Source organism: Fragaria vesca, linkage group LG1 (genome assembly GCF_000184155.1).
Source record: "Fragaria vesca subsp. vesca linkage group LG1, FraVesHawaii_1.0, whole genome shotgun sequence".
Lineage (NCBI taxonomy): Eukaryota > Viridiplantae > Streptophyta > Magnoliopsida > Rosales > Rosaceae > Fragaria > Fragaria vesca.
In genome coordinates, this window is record NC_020491.1 from 16565126 (window position 1) to 16588255 (window position 23130).

Genomic DNA, 23130 nt, shown 5'->3' on the forward strand with positions numbered 1-23130 from the left:
GAGAGAGAGAGGTGGGGTGTTAAATGGAATTTTCAGTTGAAAAATATGTCCAGTCAGCAACTTAACCACTGATTTGGACGGTCACTTAACGGATGGACTTAATTGTGTGACATTGGATAGTTAATGGAGTAATCGATTGAAATTGAAAGTTAATGGAGTAAACTGTCGAGCGCATGAAAATTAATGGAGTGACCAGTAATTAATCTATTCATTTTTTACTTCAAAAATTTTGTTTTGATAAATTTTGTTAGTAGTAATTTAATTTCCTATTAACTTTCTTACCTATTTCGATTGTTTTTTTTATTTTATAAACTGACGTCAATTTTATTCAAAAAGATCAACAATTACAAGCATTGGCTAAAAAGCCATACAAACCATCCGGTATTGGACCATACCATCGACCGGAGACCCAGATCCTAATGCCAATTTAGCTACTTTATTAGCTACAGAATTAGCATTACGATAGACATGAACAAAAGAGGATGAAGGAAGGTTAGAAAGACAGAATTTAATGTCCTCCACAATATCACCAAAAACAGAATGATCCAACCCCACTTGCTTGGTAGCCTGAACCAACCTGAGACAATCTGACTCCAAGATGATTGGATTAAGATCATGCTCAACTGCCAACTCGCAAGTAGCTCTGCCTGCCATTGCTTTTATAAGCTCTGGCGCTGTAATATTACTATACCGATAGCACACCCCACCAACAATGAGACCTGTATGATCACGGATAACCGCACCAACACCCCCACTATTTGTGGTACTATCAAAAGAACCATCCAGATTCGCTTTCAACCATCCAACTAGTGGAGGCTAGGACACCACGGTTTCAGTACTTTCCCTTGTATTGTAGCCTTCGATCGGATAGAATGGAGTAATATCACATAGCTCCTAGTTTGATAAACCAATTGGCTAAGAGAGTGTACCTTGTCATCCCATAGTCTCGAATTCCTTTCCTTCCAAATCATCCACAATGATATCAACAGTAATGCGAATTCCGCCTTACCCAAGCGGCATGCACACATATCTATCCAGTCCACCGTCGACATAGAAGGAGTACTACCCTAAAATACTACTCCCAACTCTTGAAAAGACTTTAAGAAATCCTTAACAAAACAACAATCTCGACTTACATGCTCAATTGTTTCGTCCTCCGAATTACAAAAGAAGCATCCATCACCTACAAAGATTCTCTTTTTCCTCAAAGATGCAGCAGTAGGTAATATAGAAGCACACACACACCAAACATGAACGTTAATCTTACCTGGCACTGCAGCCTGCCAAATCTTCTTCCAAACTGAATCTGGATTCACAACACTTGTTGATGGAGAATCATGCAATAGTGACCGAGCCAATTGGTAAGCACTTTTTGTTGAGTACAGCCCTTTAGGATCGTAGTGCCATATTAGTCGATCCCCTGCAACCCTATGGCATAACAGAATAGCCAAGATTAAATTGACATCCTCTGTTTCGAAATGCTCCTGACGAATAAACTCACTGACTTTAGATAGTCTACTGCTTCTCTGACCAATGGGTCTAAAATCTTTAGGTCTGGCTAGCCATGGATCATTCCATGCATGAATAGACATCCCATTCCCAACTCGCCATCGAGTACCATTTACCAGAAGCTCTCTAGCTTCAAAGATTCCTTTCCAACAAGCTGAAGGACCCGTAGGAGTAGAAGCATGCCAAAAATCACAAGTAGGAAAATATCTAGCTTTGAAGAGTCTATAGATACATCTCTTAATATAATTGATTTGTCATTTAAATTGATTCATTCAAAAAGTTACTTACCACGCGCCTATATACAATTATATACGAGAAATTTACGTTTATTAATTCATGTTATGGTCATTAGATTAGGTTGTTAATTACAATATTCTTATATTCTATTTGCATCCTTGTTTACTTCACGATTAATTAAGCAAAAGGGGTCAATCACTATGATTTGTAGACTAGGTAAAGGATTGTTTAAGTTATATCATTTTGGAATCAGTCGTTATATATAGTATTGCTTCTGACTTTAACGACTTTGAATATTTTTAGCTCTCTCTTTTTCTGCGATCAAATAATGGAGATTAATTACAGAATCGATCAATTGCATGTTTGTGATTTGTGAGCAAGTTGGAACGATACTCAACAATTATTAAGTACTTAGATCGTTGTCAAAAACTCATAATATATGGCACTTCTGAAACAATCAAACTTCATTACGTATTAGGAATAGGAACTGTCTTATGGTCAAGAACTTGTCCTCATCTTTTATTATTTCATTGCTAATATAAATTTTTGATGGCCGGAAATCCATATCATTGACATTATCTTTCGACGTTATTCAGTTTGATTAACGATATTTGGATTTGCATTGTTAAACCACAAACGTTACTACTTTTTCGATCATGCATGTTTTGGTGAGTAATTGAGTATGAAGTTCTGTAAATGGGTAAAAAGTAGGCCGCTAAAAAGAGGCCTAATTGCATTCTCTCAGGTCATTACTAAGATAACGTTGGGTCTTGAGGAATTGGTACTTAAGTGAACATGCTACTTCTAGGCAATGGTTTGGATGATCGACGCAGCAAAGACTCGTAGTTAAAAGTTCAAACCATATCAAAAACTTATAATGACTGGTGAGCGATTTGATGCCAGCAAATTTATGACCAAACAAATTTACCATATTATGGAGTTGAGTATGACTTGATGCAATGAAACATTAATGAGAAGCAAAATATATGAATTGAGCGATGAGCCAACCGAAAATAAAATGTATGACTTTACCGAATGAGTACGGCTATTGGGACCTCCAAATTTACACAATATACATCTCATTCTCTCTACACCTCTCTTTTACTTTTTAATATAAGCATTTTCTTATTAGAATTCATTTCAAATTCCTAACATAACCTTAGTTGACATATATTTTAATTAATTACTTATTTTACCTCTTATTCACTCAATAGACCTCTCATTCTTTAATTTTTTTTTTTTACCTTTTTGTTTTTGAACATCCATTATCCCTACCTTCATTTTTTGATTATTTTTTTCATGCAAGAAAATGTTTTATCATGAACTGTTCTATATATCAATTTAACTTTTGTTTTTCTCTTTTGTGCGTGTTATTTTTTCTCTGTTTTTTTATTTTGAATAATTTGATCTCTATTTTATACCTCATAATAAATTATTTTCTATAATCAATAGAGATATATAGATATATATATATTTTTTTTTTGTTCAAAAAATAATTTGTTGCACCTTGCAAGTACGTATATGCGTTCAACATGTATGATAATACAAAATTTTAATTGTCACATGATCGATATTTGTATCATTATTTTAGTCTCTTATGAACTATATATATATATATATGCTTTAATAAAAAGAAATTGGAAAACAAGAATATATAAGGAAAATAATAAAGAATGTAATTAATTATTATTGAATTGGAAAGTCTAGACATAATAAATATAATATTTCTTTTTGTACAATTATTGTCCTTAATAGTCATTGTGTATGAGGATATATATATATATATGTCATTTAATAATTCACAATAGAGTGAGGTCTGGTGAGCAAATTTAGAGATCCCAATAACCGCACTCTTACCAAATTATCAAGCTCTTTCTAGTTTGTGAGTCAAACTTAATTACGACCTCTAACTTAAAAGAGAAAACTTATGCCACTATATATACCAAATGGTATTGGGGCCATTGGGCATGGGCGTAGCTAGCTAGGGGTGAGAGCAAGGATTAAAATATCGGTATCGGTGTATCTATCGGTACTTTGAAAAAAAGAGATATCGGATATATCGGGGATATCTGTGGGAAAAATATCAGGATTTTAGGAAGAATTTTTTTTCTAAAATATTTAAATTATTGAATTTACATATAAATATTACAAACATCAATTTTATCTACACCTAGAATGAGAATCTAGGTTGTTGATAAGACGCACGCTGGTCCATAAAAGTACAATAATCAGACCAAGACATATGACTCATATAGTACGAATTGTAGTGTTTAATATGATAATCATATATCTCTTTAGAGCAGCTAACTGTTTCCCCTATAAGTGGATAATAAGGATGAATCCAACTGGATGACTGATCACTAACTTCTGCACATTGATTATGGCCATAAACATTATAGTCATATTGATTGTTGCTTTCTTTAGATTCATTGATTATGGCCATCCTTACTATAAGTGGATAGTAAGGATGAATCCAACTAGATGACTGGTTATTGACTTCTGCGTATTGATTATGGCCATAAACATTATAGTCATATTGATTGTTACCTTCTTGAGATTCATTTGAGGTTCAAGTCTCACTACCTAAATCGATAAACTCAAAACTTAGTGCAACTGAAGCAACATCTTGATAATCATTTGCACCTTTAGTCCTTCTCCCCAGGGGCGAAGCTAAGTAAGGACCAAAGAGTGTCATGGCACCCCTTGACTCTTTGGTTGATAAGTGATTACTAACTAGGAAGCTATTGATTTAAGAAAAACTTATAGTTGATAATGCTTTGATGGCACCCCCCAGACAAATATAGAAACTACTCATGCAAGGAACACAAATGGGACGTGGCAAACTTTGCACTCAATTCTTGGCTTCTTACTTTCTTAAATGAATAAAATACATGAATTAATTTCAATCTGTAATCTATTTCCAATTTCATAACTAAAAAAACTAAAATTCAAGTTGTAAAAGTTTAATATATTTGTTTATCAATTTGTGCAAATAAAATGCAATGACATAGATCGATAAAAAATAAAATGCAAGAACAGTTTGGCCCGAAAAATTAAAAGACCAATAAAGCTTCATTTTGGTACATAATTTTAAATAAACGTAGTAACCAAGTAACACGATGTATACCATGACCGCTCACCATCGATAAAGAAAAAGCTTTCTAAATCACTACTTATTTAAAATGGAGGAGAATTTACGGGAAAAATGAGAGCAAGCGGGTAATATATCTTAATGTACATTGACAATTGTGCTTAGTAAAATATATCGGTAAGGATTAGATCGATTTTCATTTGACTATATATTAGCCGGCCCCCCCTTAAAAAAAATCATGGCTCCGCCTCTGCTCCTCCCATACATGGTATCCTCTTATGCTCCATACCTAATACTTCTAAAGTCATGATCATGATCTTGGGAGGCATGATCGTAATTTTCTTTATATGAAAAATTGTTCAATCCTCCCACTGTAGAAGATTGTCCATATTCAGTGAGATATAATCGAGGGAATTACCCATCTCTCGAATATTTGTTGGAACGTGATTTTTCTTTACGTAAATTTTTTTTTTACAGATATATTTTTAATATATTGAAGATATATCATAAATATCCTATATATCGGAGATATTTCCTATATATCGGAGATATTTAACGGTATCAGAGAAATATCAGAGATACGGTGGAAGATAAGATATTTACCCCTTTAGATATATCGGTCCTTCAAAAATGGGATATATCGGAAAATATCGCAGATATATTAATCCTTGGAATGAAATAAAAATTTATACTATTAAAATACTTAATCTAATTAATACAAATCTTATCAAGGGTTTCTTACCTTACTAATCTTTTCTAATCTGTACTTTTAATGTTTTAAATTTCATTTACAATTATTTTCTATACATACAAGCTAAATGGAAACAACACGTTAATGTTTACTATGCATCCACCTACATTATCTCTCAAAAAAAAAGAAAAATTAACATATTCTTTTCAATATTTATCGTGCATGAAATTCTAAAAATCCAAAGTTTATTCGAGATGATTTAGGGTTTAGGGTTTAATGGCAATTCTATATAGCTAGTTTAATGGCATTTCCAGGAGCACATGTTCATTTACAAACTTGTATATACGGCTGGGCATGGGACGGGATGGGACGGGATTAGGGTCATCCCACGTCTCGTCCCGGACATTGCACACGGGACGGAACCGGGACGGGCCTTACGTTTTTAAAACTTGATCCCACGCAAGTCCCGTCCCAGACGGGACAGGGACGGGATGAGCCCAATCCCGCCATCCCAGCCCAATATCAAAAGCCCAAACTAAAAAATAAATACATAATCTTATACCAATAAAGATTGCATCATATTAATCCAATTCATAAATAGAATTAAACTAGAGTAACATCAATAATCCACAATTACTCAAGTTCACACATCATAAAGTTCAAAAGAAAACATGAAAACATAGTAGTGAATCTGATAGCACAACAATACAAGTTGCTCCAAGCTGGCTGCTCCAAATACAAACAATTTCAACTCTAAACATCGATGACAATACCGGTTGGGTCGCACAATCACTTTCTTTCTTCTCGCCATCATTTTCGAGTAATTCTCTCTGTATTCAGCCATTCACAATAAACTTATTCAACTTTATAGATAATCAAGCAAGAAAGTGAAGCTTCTTTGAATACACACATATAGATAATCACATATATGTAGCTCTGAATGCACACATATGTAGCTCTGTATACACACATATTACATATAGATATTCACATGAAATCTATATGCAGCATTATGAGGGGGGATTAAAGCCTTTTGACCTGGTTAAATTTCTGCTGCTTAAAAATATGGATTCCTTCTAATGTCAATTCTATGATACATTAACACATCCAATACATCAAATTTTGATTTGTTACCTTTAACATTAGATCAGTTTTGTACAATCATAGACTAACTAATTCATGATCATGGTAAGCACAATAATTATATCCTGAATCATTCTAATTCATGTATATATTAGTAAACGCAATAGATCATCACATGAATCTATAGATAATCACATATATAGTAGCAACAACTAATTACCAGTAGCTCACCTTTACTCAACACCTATAGAATTCATTAATCATTGACCAAGTATCCTCCAACCTCCCAGCACTGACATAGTAATCAAGTAAAATCTCATATGTTTCTTGATTTCTCTCAGCACCCAAATCACTCATCACCCCCAAAACTCTAACTGCAAGTCCAACAAACCTTTCTTTAAAAACCCTCTAAGCAAAACATTGTAAAGCTTTATTCTTGGCCTAAACCCCAGAAATATCATCTCTTGAAACAATACATCAGCCTCCAAAGTCCTGCCTATACTTCCTAAAGCATCAATCAAATAAGAATACGATACCGAATTGGGTCTTAATCCAATAGCTTCCATTTGAGCAAGAAGAGCCATGGCCTTTTCAACATGCCCAGCTCTACAAAAGTCCTGTAACAAACTGTTGTATGACTCAAAAGAAATCTCCTCTCCTATACTTGGGCCATTTGGGTGGTCAGAAATTGAATGAGTTTGGTCGTTTAAAGTGTTATTATAGAAGAGTAAACAACATTATAGGACATGGTTCATTACCTTGCTCAGATTAGCGGGCGCCGAGGAGGAGGCGAGCAGTGAGGTTAGCGGAGGCGGTGGAGGAGTTCAAGGAGGACTGGCCGAGGCAGTTTGGCTGAATTGGGATTTCAAGCATCATCTGTCAAGACCCACCCCGAATTTCACCTTGAAACCCGAAGTAAATCATGCAGGGACCACCTCCAAGGAAAAATTTACCAAAAATTCGGCATAATCTCCCTTGAAAATGGACAACCCTAGCTTTCTAATAATACCTGCATACACTTCTGAAAATCTAAATCCAACCTTAAACTCCTAGAGCCTTCGTGCTCCCCAAATCACAACATCTCCCAATTTATTTACTAACTTTAAAAAGAAAATCTCATAACCAACAACCACAGTTCAGAGCAACTCTATTTGAGAGAAAATGAACTAGAAATATAAAAATGAGAAGAAGCTATACTATTGACTATGCCTCTTCTCCATGTACGCCCGACCTCAACTATGCTAACCTGCATACTGGGCATTTTAAAAACGAAAGGCCCAGGGGAAAACATTTGAAAATGTTAGAGTGAGTGGACAAAAATGAATTTAATGAAAAATATTTATGTTTTCCCAATTTAAATTTCCATAGAAAATATACTGCATGTGACAGCTCAAAAGCTCTCAACTCAACAATTGGCAATTACATGACTAGCTCCGGCTAGTCTCCAAACTTAATAAAATAAAGCCTCTCAGGCTAAACTAATATATATATATATATATATATATATTTACACTCGTCATACTCCTTGTATGAATTCTATGAAGGAATAAGAAAAATAAAAATTCATATAAGGCTACTACGCTTGCGTCTAACGCTCACGTCACACCATAATGGAATTTTACCTCATTATGGCGGAAAAGCACGAGTGTATATACGTGTGGACTCCCTATATAAAAACCTATATGAACCAGATAAGAAAGTATTTTTCATATAGAGCTATGACGCTTGTGTCTAACACTCACATCACGCCATAATGGAATTTTACCTCATTATGATGGACCAAGCACGTATGGCTAGCTAGCATTTATATACATACTATCATCATAAACATCCAATAAACATATCCACCTAAAATTTCATTTTCAGTAACTCTCCAAAAGATGAAAATTGCCAAATATCAAAGAAAGCAATAAATTTCAGCAGAAGAATAACTGATCAACAATATAATGCATCGCATGCTTTTAATTAGAACAAAAGTCCACTTACAACTTTAGGCATAAGCCCGACGAAATCCAATTCACCACTCAAGTGAGGTCTCCTCAAATCCTGGCACAAAAACCATGCTTAGGACCACACTTCAATTTCAGAATAAAATAATACTTAAATATATAACTCAAAACTCTTTAGCCTAACACACTACCCTTTCTACGGTTAAGCTTATCAGATTCACGCCAAATTCCAACCACAGCCTTATTTCTTTTATTTCAACATTCTAAAACAATAATAAGGAAAATCCAACGGTCGGATTCTATCCCATTAACCATCAAATTCACCAATCTTTCAAAAATCGCAAACCTATCCAAAACTCCTCCAAAAATTCTAAACTTCATACCATTAAACTCCCTTTAATATTACACATTTAAAATCATGAAAATCCCCCTAACAGCAGCGGCCCACTTCGGCGACCTCCAATGTAATACTCTAGATTTTCATATCAATTTTTCCTTGTATTTTTTCCCATATTTAATGAAGGATTATTTATGGAAATTCTTGGGGTTACGTGAAGTTGAAGTTTCGGGAGTTTATTTAAAGTGCTTTGACTTTTGAGAGGCCAAAAGTTGACTTTATTTTTCGTAAGTTATCTTCGAAAACTTCCTTCACGAAAGTTGTAGAGTTTGTGGATACGAGTTTGTAGACATGCGGCACGCCTAAAACGGAGGTCGTATGAGAAAGTTATGTTCAGGGAAAGTTTGTTTCCGGGTTTGAAAAGAGTATAAGTAGAAAAATGTGTGTGGGATGTTTTTAGTAACCCTAAAAAAACAAGTCAGCCTCTTTTTTTTCTGCTCTCTTTCCTCACTTTTCTCTCTTCTCTCTCTCTTCTCCCTCTTTCTCTCCCGAGCTCACCCGAGAACCAACCTTCCACCGGAGCTAGCTCCGCCGTCCGGCCACCAATCGGACCGCCGTCGGTCCCGTTCGACTCCCACAGGTGCCCTCTTCAAGGCTGGGCAGCTGCTGTCGGTGTGGGACGCCGGAAACGACGCTTTCGGCCGAAAAAGGGGGCTGCTGTGCCACCGGTCGGAACCCCCGTATACGGCGGCGACGAAGGGTGTCCTTTGGTGAGTCTTGATCCCCTCTTCCTCCTAGTAGTGTCTAGGCATAGATTGAAGCAAGTTTTTGAGGTTTTGAGGCCGATTTTGCAGGTTTTGGAATTGATTATCTGGTCACGGTTCGGGACGGTTTCCGGCCGGTTCCGGCCAAAATTGGTCGAAATCTCAGGTATGAAAGTTGTTCCCCTTGCTTCAAGCTTCAACTTTGTTGTTGGGAGTTTTCTCAAATTCGGAAGTTTGGGGTGGCGCGTGGGGCCCACTCACCGTCGCCTGTGGCGGCGCGTCCGGCAGAGTTGCAGCCCTAGTTTCCTATGGTTAGGTAGTCCTTACTGCTGTGAGCTTGTTGAGTGGTAATGTGGCTAGTTTTTAAGAAATGTTGGCATTCTAGGACTTAAGTTTATTGGTGTTGGTTTGGTTGGGTTAGAGTTTAGGTTTTGAAGAGTTGAGGCAGCTCTATTATGTCTTTGAGTTCAACGACTTTGGGAAGTTGTCCTCTCTTGAGCTAAGGGTTAGTTTGAGGGTATTGTGTTATCCTTTAATACCTTGGTTTCTAAGGTTTTTAATTGTGTGATTTTAGGTGATTTGTGATTTTGTGATTGGCTTGCCTTCGTTGTGTTAGGGGTTTTGCAGCAGGATTTCTAGGTGAGTAAATCTCACCAAGGTTCACTTTTGAACCAAATTTAATTATGGTCATGTGATGATGATGATGATGATGATGATGGATTTAATATTATGCTTTTAATAGTTTTTAAAAATATATGAGCTTGATCGCCAACGGCTCAAAGGTAAGGTAAAACAAGTTTTCTTTATGTGCTATTTTGAGATTCATGTGATCATGAGTTTATTGATTATTTATAGATTATTCTTGTGGAATATCTATATTTTGTTCAGGTAAATATTTCCATGTGAAAGGATAGAATTAATGATGTGATATTGTGTTGTTGAGAATAATTATATGATATTGTGTTGTTGAGGTTAATGTTGTGATATTCTGATTTTTTTGATAAATAGCCAAACCGGGTTCCAAGTCCTTAATTGGGTGATTGGTTGCAGTTAAGTTGCTATTTATCATTTTTGTGTTTGATATTAGACAGTCAAACCGGGTTCCAAGCCTTTGGTCGGGTGATTGGTTGCGGTTAGGAATAGAGCTCTAGTCCGTATGTCAGTGTAGGTCATGGGAGATACTGTATGGTATCTGGGACTCATGGGTGCACATAGTGTTGTTGTAGGTCATGAGGGGTATTTTATTAAATATCTGACACTCATGAGTACTTTTCTTGGGTATTGTGTTAGATGTGTGTTTTTCTTTTATTATGGATCCAATCTCTCTTGTGGAATATTGGATGTGATAAATGTTGTGTTATTTTTTAGTTTACTCATACGAGCTTTTTAGCTTATCGGGTTTGTTGTTTACAACCCGGTGCACCAATCGAACAAAAACATAGAATTGAGCCCTAGAATTTCCAACACCAAAATCTCTTTACCTAGACCAAGGGGGAGTGAAACCTTTGAAGGGATTGCTGCACGGGAGGAGGGCTTTTAAACAAACCAAGTAGCTCCAGCTATGGCGGCCAGAGAAGGGAGTTCCAACGACGGCGAGTTTTTGGGCAGTCGGGACTTCCGGCGAGTTTCCTCCCGATCGGCGGCGCTAGGGGCTCGGTCACCTACCCAAAAATGAAGAGGGGAAGGTGGTGGTTCGATGGGGACCAACTTGGCGGCCGGAGCTGGCCAGACGGCGGCGGACGGGCGAGGAGAAAGTCCGGCAAGGAGAGGACTCGGGGAGAGAGTCGGGTGGGAAGAGAGAGAGAGAAGAGAAAGAGAGAGTGAAATGGTTTTTGGGCCTCCACACCCCATACCGGTCCAACACCTTAATACCCACACTAAAAAAAATAAACCCAACTCCAAAAATAATACCTCGAAATAATACCCTAATAAAAATTACCTTTTACTAGCTAAAATTTACCATTTTTACTGTCGTCATATTTTCTCCTACGAATAATACCTCCGAAATAATCGTCCCTCAAAACCCCCTCTAAGGACCTTTAAGACTATAAACTCATTTACGAAGACGGTAAAACTCTTATTAACACCATGCTAGTAAATAGGGTAAAAATTTAAGAGTCGGGATGTGACATCATCGATTGAGGTTGTGAGGTTTGGCTGGATTAAGGAGGGTTGAGAGCGATTTCCTTTTTAGAAGTTTAGGGTTCTTGCGATGAAACTGAAAGACAGAAAAGTGAAAGACTGCAGCCATCTAAATTTTTAGTATTAGGGTTGAAAAATGTAAGGTTGAGATCAAAACATCTAAAAAACCAATGGCTCAGATTAATCTATATTTTTACACTGGACGGGACGAGCCTGACGGGCCTCAACTTTTCAGTCCCGCGTCTCATCCCGTTGTTTCTCTACGTGACTGGACGGGACAAGACGGGCCTTGTATTTTTTGAATTAAATCCCATCCCATCCTGTCAAATTTCTAGACGGGATCAGGACGGGACCGGAATTTAGGTTTTTTATGCCCACCCTTAGTATATAGAACAAAAATATTGTTGACATTAAGTTTGTGTTATTCTTTTAAGCAAAATTGTGTTGTTGTTAAAGAGTGGCTGAAAATAAATTTAATTTTTAATTAATAAAATTTGAGCCTTCTAAGTGAGAATGTCTGGCTACGCCACTACCATTGGGTAAGCTCTTTCTAGTTTTCCACATCAATTTTTTTTTTCTGTTTACTTTCTTTTTTTATTTGCTATTTACATCACAATTGCGTGCCTAGGTGAGTGGAATGACTAATCTATTGCCCGCTGCTTTTTTCTGTCGAAAATTTTTAGGTAGAATTATCCTTGTGATGGCATACAAATAGTAATGTAAGAGCATCTTTACCAATGCTAGCCATTTTTGAGTTAAATTTTAGTCAAATTAGCAAAAAATGTCATTTTGGCTAGCGACTTTTGAGATATGTCTGCATCAATGCTCTCTACTTTAGCTAGTATTAAATTAATATTATTCTATAAATGAAGATTAAATAGTTTATATGTATTTATATATCACATTAAATAACTTAAAAGGAATGTATTAAATTATAGAGTCACATCTCATTAGCTACGCTAGTTATATTTAGCTAACGAGATAGCTAAAAGTTAAAATACTAAGTTTTGGCTAGTCTGCTAGAGCTCCTAAAATACCCAAAAAGCTAAACACACTCTCTAAAATAGCTAAAAAACTAAAATAGAGAGTGATAAAGATGTTCTAAGAAACTTTATGTTAATATCAAAGTTGCAATATCCATGATATCTCCGACATTTGTTTCTATTGGTCAAACGTATTGTCACATGTTACGCGTGTCTTACATACGAATCTCTTTCTTTTGTTTAGAGCTCTATTTTATCAATAGCTCGTCACTCAAAATTAGATGTATAATTAGGTTTCCTCCGATTTCTTTATTGTGGGTGATCAGGTTCCATAATATTTGATTAAAAAAGGTTCCATAATATAAGAATTAAAATTTTAAAAAAACACAGAGATCCCCGTCTTGATGCAGGCCAAATCCATCCTACCGGCTCGTGCCGTCAATTATGACTTTAGAAGAGATAGCTACCTAGATAATCTTACTGTTCTTCTTACCCAAGTACTCTACCAACAAGACTGTAAGTCAAAGATTGCTTTTACTTGGTCATTTGGGATTTGATACAAAGAGGAGTTGGTGATGAAGTCTGAACATGTATCATCCTTATAATCAAACTTGAGCTTGATTATATTATCTCCCTACAAAGAGTTCTCAAATGGAAATAGGTAGATCATCGATGATCAATTACAGATAATGACTATACTTATTTTTCTAGCTAATTCTAAGCAAGGGGAGACTAGTTATTCTTTATCTTCCTATTTGATGAAAGCGAAAAAATGAAAGAAACACCATGAGTTCTTGGTAAGTGGTGTGGTGGTGGTTGGACTATACAAGCACAACTCTCTAATACCCAAAAAAGAGGAGGAAGGTTTCTTACAAGAAAATATGTATAAAATAGATGGAATCATTGAAAGCGAAGCTAGGTAGGTTTATAAACACTAAAGACCAAGAAATAAAAGGTGTATAAACACTAGAAAACAACAACTTGGATTCATAGTTGACATAGCTAAAGATGGGAGCCTTGACCAGATTGTATGTATAGCTTTTGGCTTCACGTCGAGTATATATAAAAATGTGAACAAAGAATGATACTTGGGCTGGAAGCAATATCAAAGTACATAAATGTGCTTACAGCTCTCAAAACAGTGCATCATTTGTATCGAAAAAACACAGTGCATCATCATCATCTTCCGCTAAAGGAGCCGTTAGTCAAACACCCACAAAACCCCGGAAGCTCGTGGCTTCGTGGGTTTCGAGTTCAAGTACCACCCTTTTGGTTTCTGGTAAAATAATCTTTCTTAAAGATCTTGTTTTTCTATCTTCTTTTTCTTCTTCTTTCTCTTTGTTAATGGCATATGGGTCTTGGAAACCGTGCCGGTACTTTGCTGTTAGTGATGGACCGTCATTGATTTGGATTGGCTGAGATTCTCAGGGAGTTGCATGAGATTAGATTCTGTCAGCAACAGAACAAAGTACACCCTTTTTGATGTTTCAAAGTCCAGGCTGTTTGTGTTCCATTTGTGTAATAGATCAATCAAGTAGAGACCCATTTCTGTTTGGGTTCTCCAATTGTAAATGGACCTGATTCTAGTTTTGGCTCTAACTTTAAGAACAAGAAGATACCCATTTCTCTAATTGTAGATTAAGCTCAACTATGTCTGATTGCTCTGAAGCTTCTGCAGTTCTTGGCTTTGGTGATTATTATACTGTCTTGTGTTGCTTGTCTGCATGTGTGTTGCGACTTTCCTGGAAGTTAACTTAGTTTTGTAACTTCTAAGCTTGTTTTCTCACTTCTGTGTTTGTATTGTTGAAGGCTTGGGATTTTTAGCAGTGTTTGTTTCTTTTGTTGTCCACTGAATGCTTCAATCAGTCATCTTTTGTATTTAAAACTCTGAGGCCTGCTTGTTGGTTTGGAAATAGTCATGTCCTGGCTAAACACTCTTTGTAATTTTATCTTTTTGTCGCTCCTGATCTAACTATATTCCTCTTATACATAGCCGGCTTGACTTGCTGTGTTAATAACGAACTTGTGCTTCTGCAGGTGCAGATTGAGGTATAAATAGTCCGAGGAAATCGAGTTTATACCTGAAGATTGAGACAACTAGTCTTGGAGTTGGTGACATGGCTGATGAGAATGGTGTCAATGGTGATACCAATAGTCATGAAAACCATGCCGAAGAAGAGAAAAGCTCAGCCCCCATGAATAAGGATCAGCCAGCCTCATCAGATAGCAATGGAGATGAGAAAGTTGAAAAGATTCCTTTTTCCAAGCTATTCTCCTTTGCAGATAAGACTGATGTTATCTTGATGGTTGTCGGCACAATTGGTGCCGTTGGGAATGGTTCTTGTATGCCTCTCATGACGGTTTTGTTTGGAGAGATGATAGATTCTTTTGGATCTAATCAAAATAAAGACGTCGTCGCAGTTGTTTCAAAGGTAAGCTTATTCTGAACAAGCTGCTTATGTTTATCAATGGTTCTTGTAGGAACTACTTTGCTGCACAACTGTAGCAGACTTTAGCTAGTTCATTTGATAATTGCTAAACAGTTTGGATATGTCAAGTCTTTAATATGGACATGCTGATAATTAATTACCTTGACAAATTAGGTCTCTCTGAAATTTGTTTACCTGGCTGTGGGGGCAGGTGTTGCAGCATTTCTTCGTAAGTACATCTCATATTCATATTCACACAAATGTTTTTGATCAATGCATAGAAGTTGCATGTATTAGGGAACTTTAAACTGATGGTAAACCCCGTTTTCTTGTTTATCAGAGGTGTCTTGCTGGATGGTCACAGGGGAAAGACAAGCTGCAAGAATTAGAGGCATGTATTTGAAAACAATTTTGAGACAAGATGTTGCTTTCTTCGATATGGAAACAAACACTGGAGAGGTTGTTGGGAGAATGTCTGGTGACACTGTTCTCATACAAGATGCCATGGGGGAGAAGGTATATCAGATTTCACACCATATTGAAAAAAAATTCTTCCTTAATTTACTGTACTCATTGGGTTAATTCGTTTGCTTGTTTGTGCAGGTCGGAAAATTCTTGCAGCTGATGTCAACATTCATTGGAGGATTTATAATAGCATTCATCAAAGGGTGGCTTCTCACTCTTGTCATGTTATCCTCTATTCCTTTGCTTGTGGCAGCTGGTGCATCGATGTCCATCATCATAACCAAGATGGCATCCCGTGGACAAACTGCTTATGCAAAAGCAGCAAATGTAGTTGAACAAACAATTGGGTCCATTAGAACCGTATGTGATATTTACCTTATTAACTATTGGTAGAATTGCTGTTTAATTGACTAAAACAATGATATCCACCATTTCTTTCCTATGTAGGTCGCATCATTTACTGGCGAGAGGGAAGCTATAACTAGTTATAGTAAATATCTTGTAGATGCTTACAAATCAGGTGTTCATGAAGGTTCAGCTGCAGGAATAGGTCTTGGCTTGGTTATGTGTGTTGTGTTCAGCACATATGCCTTGGCTGTATGGTTTGGTTCAAAGATGATAAGGGAAAAGGGATATACTGGAGGTGAAGTACTGAATGTGATTGTTGCCGTGTTGACTGGATCTATGTAAGCACCACTGTTATGTTTGAATTTATAAAACCCACACATGTATTGGTCAGTTTTCTGATATATTTCTTGCTTTTTGTAACTATATGGATAACTTAGGTCTTTAGGGCAGGCATCACCATGCATGAGTGCATTTGCTGCTGGTCAAGCTGCAGCCTATAAGATGTTTCTGACTATTAGTAGGAAGCCAGAGATAGATGCTTATGATGAAAAGGGCAAGATTTTGGATGACATTTCGGGAGACATAGAGTTGAGGGATGTTTATTTCAGCTATCCAGCCAGGCTGGATGAGCAAATATTTGACGGGTTCTCTCTTTGTATCCCTAGTGGCACAACGGCTGCTTTGGTTGGACAAAGTGGAAGTGGCAAGTCAACAGTCATCAGTCTGATAGAGAGATTTTATGATCCACGAGCTGGTGAAGTTTTAATAGATGGCATAAACCTGAAGGAATTTCAGCTTAAATGGATTCGGAGTAAAATTGGGCTTGTCAGTCAGGAACCTGTTCTGTTTGCATCCAGCATCAAGGAAAATATCGCCTATGGAAAGGATGGTGCTACCACTGAAGAGATACAAGCAGCAGCTGAACTTGCAAATGCAGCTAAATTTGTTGATAAATTGCCTCAGGTTCTAATTAAGCACGATATAGTTCATTTTTAATTCACTTCAGTAATCATCTGCATTACAAGAATTTTTGTTCACTTGAGATTTTATTTTGTTCAGGGGCTTGACACCATGGTTGGTGAGCATGGAACTCAGCTGTCTGGTGGGCAGAAGCAGAGAATCGCTATTGCAAGAGCAATTTTGAAAGATCCAAGGATTTTACTTCTGGATGAAGCTACTAGTGCACTTGATGCAGAATCTGAGAGGGTAGTTCAAGAAGCACTGGATAGGATTATGGTTAACCGAACTACTGTTGTTGTCGCTCATCGTTTGAGCACAGTGAGGAATGCAGACATGATTGCTGTCATCCATAAAGGAAAGATGGTTGAAAAAGGTATCCTACTTTATGAAGCTACATTGCAGAAAGCCATATATGATTCTCACAGATTAATTAGACAGGGCTAATCATGATTTCTGCACATCAACTTAGATATTATATTCTTGTACTATTAACATGCATTGCTTTTGCAACTGAAACATACCTATATACTCTCCATGCATTAGTCATTGTACTTCTTGATCAAGTCCAGAAAAATTTGGATTCCTTCTGGCTCCCAAGGAATTCTTTTATCCTATTTCTGAGCTATTAACTTCTTTTACAATCAATTAACATAATCTTTTTGTCTGTTCATCAGGTTCTCACTCAAATTTACTCAGAGATCCTGAGGGAGCTTACTCTCAGCTTATACGCTTGCAAGAAGTAAACAAGGACTCGGAACAAACGCCAGAAGACCAAAGCAAACCTGAAATAACTCTGGCATCTCTTAGACAGTCGAGTCAAAAAGCATCGAGTCAAAGACTTTCGTTTGCACGATCTTTAAGTAGAAATTCTTCTGCAGGAAATAGCAGCCGTCACTCATTTTCAGTCGCATTTGGTTTACCCACAGGACTAGGTGGCATTGGTGTCCAAGATGCTGCATATGAAGAAACAGAACTAGCACCGGAGGAACCTCCAACGGTCTCACTCCGCCGCCTTGCTGCCCTCAACAAACCTGAGATTCCAGTTCTTATTATTGGAACTATAGCTGCAATCATCAATGGTGTTATACTTCCAATATTCGGCGTGCTCATTTCCAGGGTTATAAAGACTTTCTATGAACCACCTAATCAACAGAAGAAAGATGCAGCATTTTGGGCAATAATATTTATGATCCTTGGTCTGATATCATTCGTGGTGATCCCAGCACGAGGGTATTTCTTTTCAGTAGCTGGCAGTAAGTTAATTCAGCGTATCAGATTATTGTGTTTTGAGAGAGTGGTTCACATGGAGGTGGGATGGTTTGATGAGCCTGAGAACTCAAGTGGTTCAATTGGTGCAAGGCTCTCAGCAGATGCAGCCACAGTGAGGGCCCTAGTTGGTGACGCTCTGGCTCAGATGGTTCAAAACTTGGCAGCTGCAGTTTCAGGTTTAGTTATTGCTTATATTGCATGTTGGCAGCTGGCATTTATTATCCTCGCACTGCTTCCTCTCATCGCAGTTAATGGATATGTACAAATAAAGTTCATGAAAGGATTCAGCGCTGATGCAAAGGTATGTCTAAGGCTCCCACAAATTTGTTAGTGACTAGTTCTAAATGAGTAGCTCTTTAGTTTTGCACCAAGATATGTAACTAAATGGCTGCAGATGATGTATGAGGAGGCAAGCCAAGTTGCTAATGACGCAGTTGGAAGTATAAGAACAGTTGCTTCTTTCTGTGCTGAAGAGAAGGTAATGGAACTATACAGAAGGAAATGTGAAGGCCCTATGAAGACAGGGATAAGACAAGGCTTGATCAGTGGAATAGGATTCGGGGTATCTTTCTTCTTTTTGTTTTGTGTCTACGCAACCAGTTTCTATGCGGGAGCTCAACTTGTGAAGGCTGGCAAAACAACATTTTCCGATGTTTTCCAAGTACTTACTCCCTCCATATTGTCAATGCCAATCAAATCTTCTTTATCATGGATGTACTAGATAACTTCGTGATATCTAACTGATTCAGATGTGTATTTGTCTTGCAGGTTTTCTTTGCTCTCACCATGGCAGCTACCGGAATTTCTCAATCAAGCTCCTTTGGCCCCGATTCTAGTAAAGCCAAATCTGCTGCTGCTTCCATATTTGCAATAATAGACCGGCCATCAAAGATAGACCCAAGTAATGAGTCTGGCACGAAAATTGATGGTGGTGTGAAAGGAGAGATTGAACTACGCCATGTAAGCTTTAGGTATCCATCTAGACCAGATACCCCTATCTTCCGAGACCTCAATTTAACTATCCGCTCTGGCAAGGTAAATCATAAATAGAAATATATTTTACTTCTTTTTCTTCTTTTAGGTTCCGGAAGTTAGAGCTAGAACAAACAGCAATATGCATCTTATTTGATTACTTGATGTTCAAGTTAACAACATATTTATCGACTATATTGTGAATCTCTTTCTGCAGACTGTTGCCCTGGTTGGTGAAAGTGGGAGCGGAAAATCAACCGTTGTTGCACTGTTACAAAGATTTTATGATCCAGATTCAGGTCGTATCACACTTGATGGAATTGAACTTGGAGACTACAACTTGAAATGGTTGAGGCAGCAGATGGGACTCGTGAGCCAAGAACCTGTTTTATTTAACGACACCATTCGCGCCAACATTGCATATGGAAAGGAAGAAACTGCAACTGAGGCAGAAATTATAGCTGCATCAGAGTTGGCCAATGCCCACAAGTTTATCAGTAGCTTACACCAGGTCAGACGAAAACCATTTAGTTATGCATAATGATTTTGAGTCTTCATATTAAAACTGTGCATATAAAGATGACTATCTAGTAGATGATTCATGTTAACATTCCGGACACACAACACATACAATTATACAAACGCATAAATCAACTAAATATTGCATTTTGTTGCAGGGCTATGATACCATAGTTGGAGAACGAGGAATCCAGTTATCTGGGGGGCAGAAGCAACGTGTAGCCATTGCGCGTGCTATAATCAAGAGCCCCAAGATATTACTGTTGGATGAAGCTACGAGTGCACTTGACGCCGAATCTGAGAGAGTGGTTCAAGATGCATTAGATCGAGTCATGGTGAACCGGACAACAGTGGTTGTGGCTCATAGACTGTCCACAATCAAGAATGCTGATGTGATTGCAGTGGTTAAGAATGGAGTTATAGTAGAGAAAGGGAAACATGACAATTTGATTAATATCACCGATGGGTTTTATGCATCCCTAGTTGCTCTTCACATGAGCTCTTCAACTGCATGATTAACCTTGTTATTCTTTTTGTAGTTGAAAACTTCTTGTTTGGTAAAAAGTATATCCACCTTTTTTCACCACGGAACACCCAAATAGGCAAATTAGAAAAGATATATATAGTGATTGTTTTTTGTTTCTTTGTTTTACTATGTTACTTTTGTACATCAATTCTATTTACAGTTTTAATTTCTGTTTAATGTACTTTGAGTGAATAAGATATATAGTAGGAAAGTAAAATTGCAGATACCTTTTGGCTGTTGTAGATTTCTACTATATTGACTCTTTCCTCGTATGATCTGAATGTTTTACTTCATTTCACTAAATTTCTCCCAAGTATTCCAAGAACTTCTAACTAAACCTCTACGAAACCAGTGAATTATAGTATTTGCTTCCCTGCGTTCCTACAGCTCAAACCGCTCAAAGTACATGAGCCAATACTAATTCCAGATGAAGCAGATTGAAGTGAATCAGATTTTGATTGATACAGAGGTAGACTAATTCCAGACATAAGTCAACTCGCTTGACTTGATCTTGAATTCATCCAACCCTTGTATGAAGCTAGTTTATTTGATGTATTGGTTAGTATGTACGTAACTACCTACCATAGAAGAATGCAAGCTTATTGCTAAATTTGTTAAATTGATAAATTTAACAAATACACACATCTCCAGCAGTAGAGTTAAATTTATTGCTAAATTTGTTAAATTGCTAAGTTGAGAAATTTCAAATACACACATCTCCAGCAGTAGAGTTAAATTTATTGCTAAATTTGTTAACATTTAGATTTAAAGTAGCAATTTTTAAATTTTTGCTCCAGCAGTATTGCTAAATTGTATACATTAGCTAAGTTTTAGTTAATTGTCTCCTCAAGATTGATAAATTTATCAATTTTCTCTATCAATTTCTAAATTTATCAACTTCTTAAGTTTACTGCTGGAGCAAAGATTCATTTAAAAATTGATAAATCTCTAATTTTTTCAATTTATCAATACTGCTGGAGATGCTTAATACACATCCCTTACTTAATACACCACCTATCAAGTTCTTCATTTCAGTATTATAATACACATCCCTTACTTAATACACCACCTATCAAGTTCTTCATTTCAGTATTATACTTAATACACATCCCAAACTACCTAAAATGCCCTTAATTTATGAAATATTCTATTATTTAATATAATTAATGTATATTTACCATTTGGTACCTCTTTTTACATATTATTTCGTCTAATTTTTGCTAGAAATTTTTTGTTATCATCATTCAATTTATAATCAAATGATTATTGTTATATCCCAACTCCAAATCACCAATACAAGTTTTCAAAATTCACACGCTAGTAGAACTGTAGAAGTACAGTAGCTATTGAACATAGATAGCTAGTTATTCGATAAAACATGTCATAATAAAGATGCAACACTCGACAATATGATATGCAAGATCAAACTAAAGCTGATACAGATACAAAAAAAAAAATAGACAACCCAAATGAATTGTGGAGAAGAGTTGGGGTTAAGGGAGAAGACATGTTTTTGACGATTTTAAGGTAGAAGACGTTGAAAAGAATACTTCTAGAGTTATTTTTTTTTTAAAATAGATGTCTGTTTTGGTTATTTAACTTACCTACAAAATCTCAATAGAAACATAAAATAATAAAGATGTGTATTAAGAGATTAAGGGTGTGTATTTAAAATTTCTCTTTCATTAAGACTAATAAAAAAATTTTAAAAAGTTATTTTCATCAAGTAAAGAAACAAGTAGATGTAAATGGTCAGTAAGTACTAGTAAAGTTTAACTGAAAATCTTTCAGTGATTAACATAGGAGAGACTAAGTCACTGAGTTACACAGGCATGTTGGATGAACTGGCGTAACTATTTTATCTCAACTTGTATTAGATTTGAAGATTGAAGGGGTAGATTTAAATCCTGTAAAGTCTTTTTGTTTTTATAAGTGAACCCAATTTATTAGTGCCGAATTGCAAAGCAAGTTCAAATCTGCCACAAATAAAGCAAACAGAGTGGGAAATCCCACATACAAAGTGGAAGAAATGTGTGATGATAATCATCAGTTGCGTGCTTCTTTCTTTCCGGGAGAAATGAGGAAAAGAAAAAATTACATTGGCGCAGCTAGGAGTGGTGTCTTACCAAAGATGAAGGGGACATGGGGTTCAAGTGCTTTTCTTACTCTTGATCATGCAAAGCAAGGGTGAAGGCTGGTATCAAATCCAACTCACCTGTGGCAGATTTTTAACGCTAAGTACCACCCTTATACTTCTTTCGAGGCAGCCGGAGTTAGGGAACTCCCCTTCCTTCTCTTGGCTTAAGTATCCTGCAAGGAAAGCCAGTGCTCGGAGCTGAAGAGCAATGGCGAGTAGGAGATGGGACTCAGATTCACATATGGAGAGACAAATGGACAAATGACCCTACTCTTAGTTCATTGGCATGGCTTACTGAGTTTAACCAAGCCAGGCAGTTTCTAGCCGCATTTGCTATTCCGGTAACCCTGGTGCTGCACAGATTGAGCTTTTAGCCATCAGAGAAGGACTCAAGTTGTTAATGACAATGAATGTATCCAAGGCTGTAGAAGAAACAGACTGCTTGGAAGCAGTAATGGACATTGCATCTGGTAACCATGCTGCTGTTTGGAGGACCATGCTACAAGATCTTTCAATGGAGTAGCACATAGACTAGCATAGCTTTCAAAGCTGAAAAATGGGTGCTTCTGGTTTACAGATCCCCCAGAATGCATTAGAGATGTTATGCATTTTGATAGTAAGCACATCGCTTAATCTTTACTAATACCAGTCTTTGATTTGAAAAAGATGTTCATGGTATTATAGCAACGGAAAATCAGGGGGTCATCTCTCTCTCTCTC

The 23130-nt window shown here is 36.8% G+C and overlaps 2 protein-coding genes across 2 annotated transcripts in view; one reads left to right on the forward strand and one right to left on the reverse strand.

Annotated features, from left to right (window-relative positions):
* Window positions 1–13929: 13929 nt before the first annotated feature.
* LOC101311221 (ABC transporter B family member 4-like) lies at window positions 13930–20473 on the forward strand. Its single transcript, XM_004288278.1, has 13 exons — window positions 13930–14065; window positions 14824–15218; window positions 15390–15444; window positions 15592–15731; window positions 15819–16040; window positions 16128–16366; window positions 16466–16991; window positions 17088–17361; window positions 17663–18558; window positions 18652–18918; window positions 19026–19292; window positions 19447–19740; window positions 19907–20473. The coding sequence occupies exons 2-13, from the start codon at window positions 14904–14906 to the stop codon at window positions 20261–20263; spliced, it is 3852 nt and encodes a 1283-aa protein (XP_004288326.1). The 5' UTR covers window positions 13930–14065; window positions 14824–14903; the 3' UTR covers window positions 20264–20473.
* Window positions 20474–22216: 1743 nt separating this feature from the next.
* The window catches only part of LOC101293039, a 6925-nt gene continuing 6011 nt past the window's right edge, over window positions 22217–23130 (reverse strand). The window contains exon 8 of the mRNA XM_004288301.1: window positions 22217–22977. Coding sequence (XP_004288349.1) covers window positions 22801–22977 — 177 coding nt within the window. The 3' untranslated portion in view covers window positions 22217–22800. The remainder of the gene's footprint in view (window positions 22978–23130) is intronic.

Coding starts and splice junctions, on each gene's coding strand:
- LOC101311221 (XM_004288278.1), top strand. CDS start 14,904: ATGGCTGATGAGAATGGTGTCAATGGTGATACCAATAGTCATGAAAAC. Junction 16,041..16,127: donor CAATTGGGTCCATTAGAACC/GTATGTGATATT, acceptor TTTCCTATGTAG/GTCGCATCATTTACTGGCGA. Junction 18,559..18,651: donor GATTCAGCGCTGATGCAAAG/GTATGTCTAAGG, acceptor AAATGGCTGCAG/ATGATGTATGAGGAGGCAAG.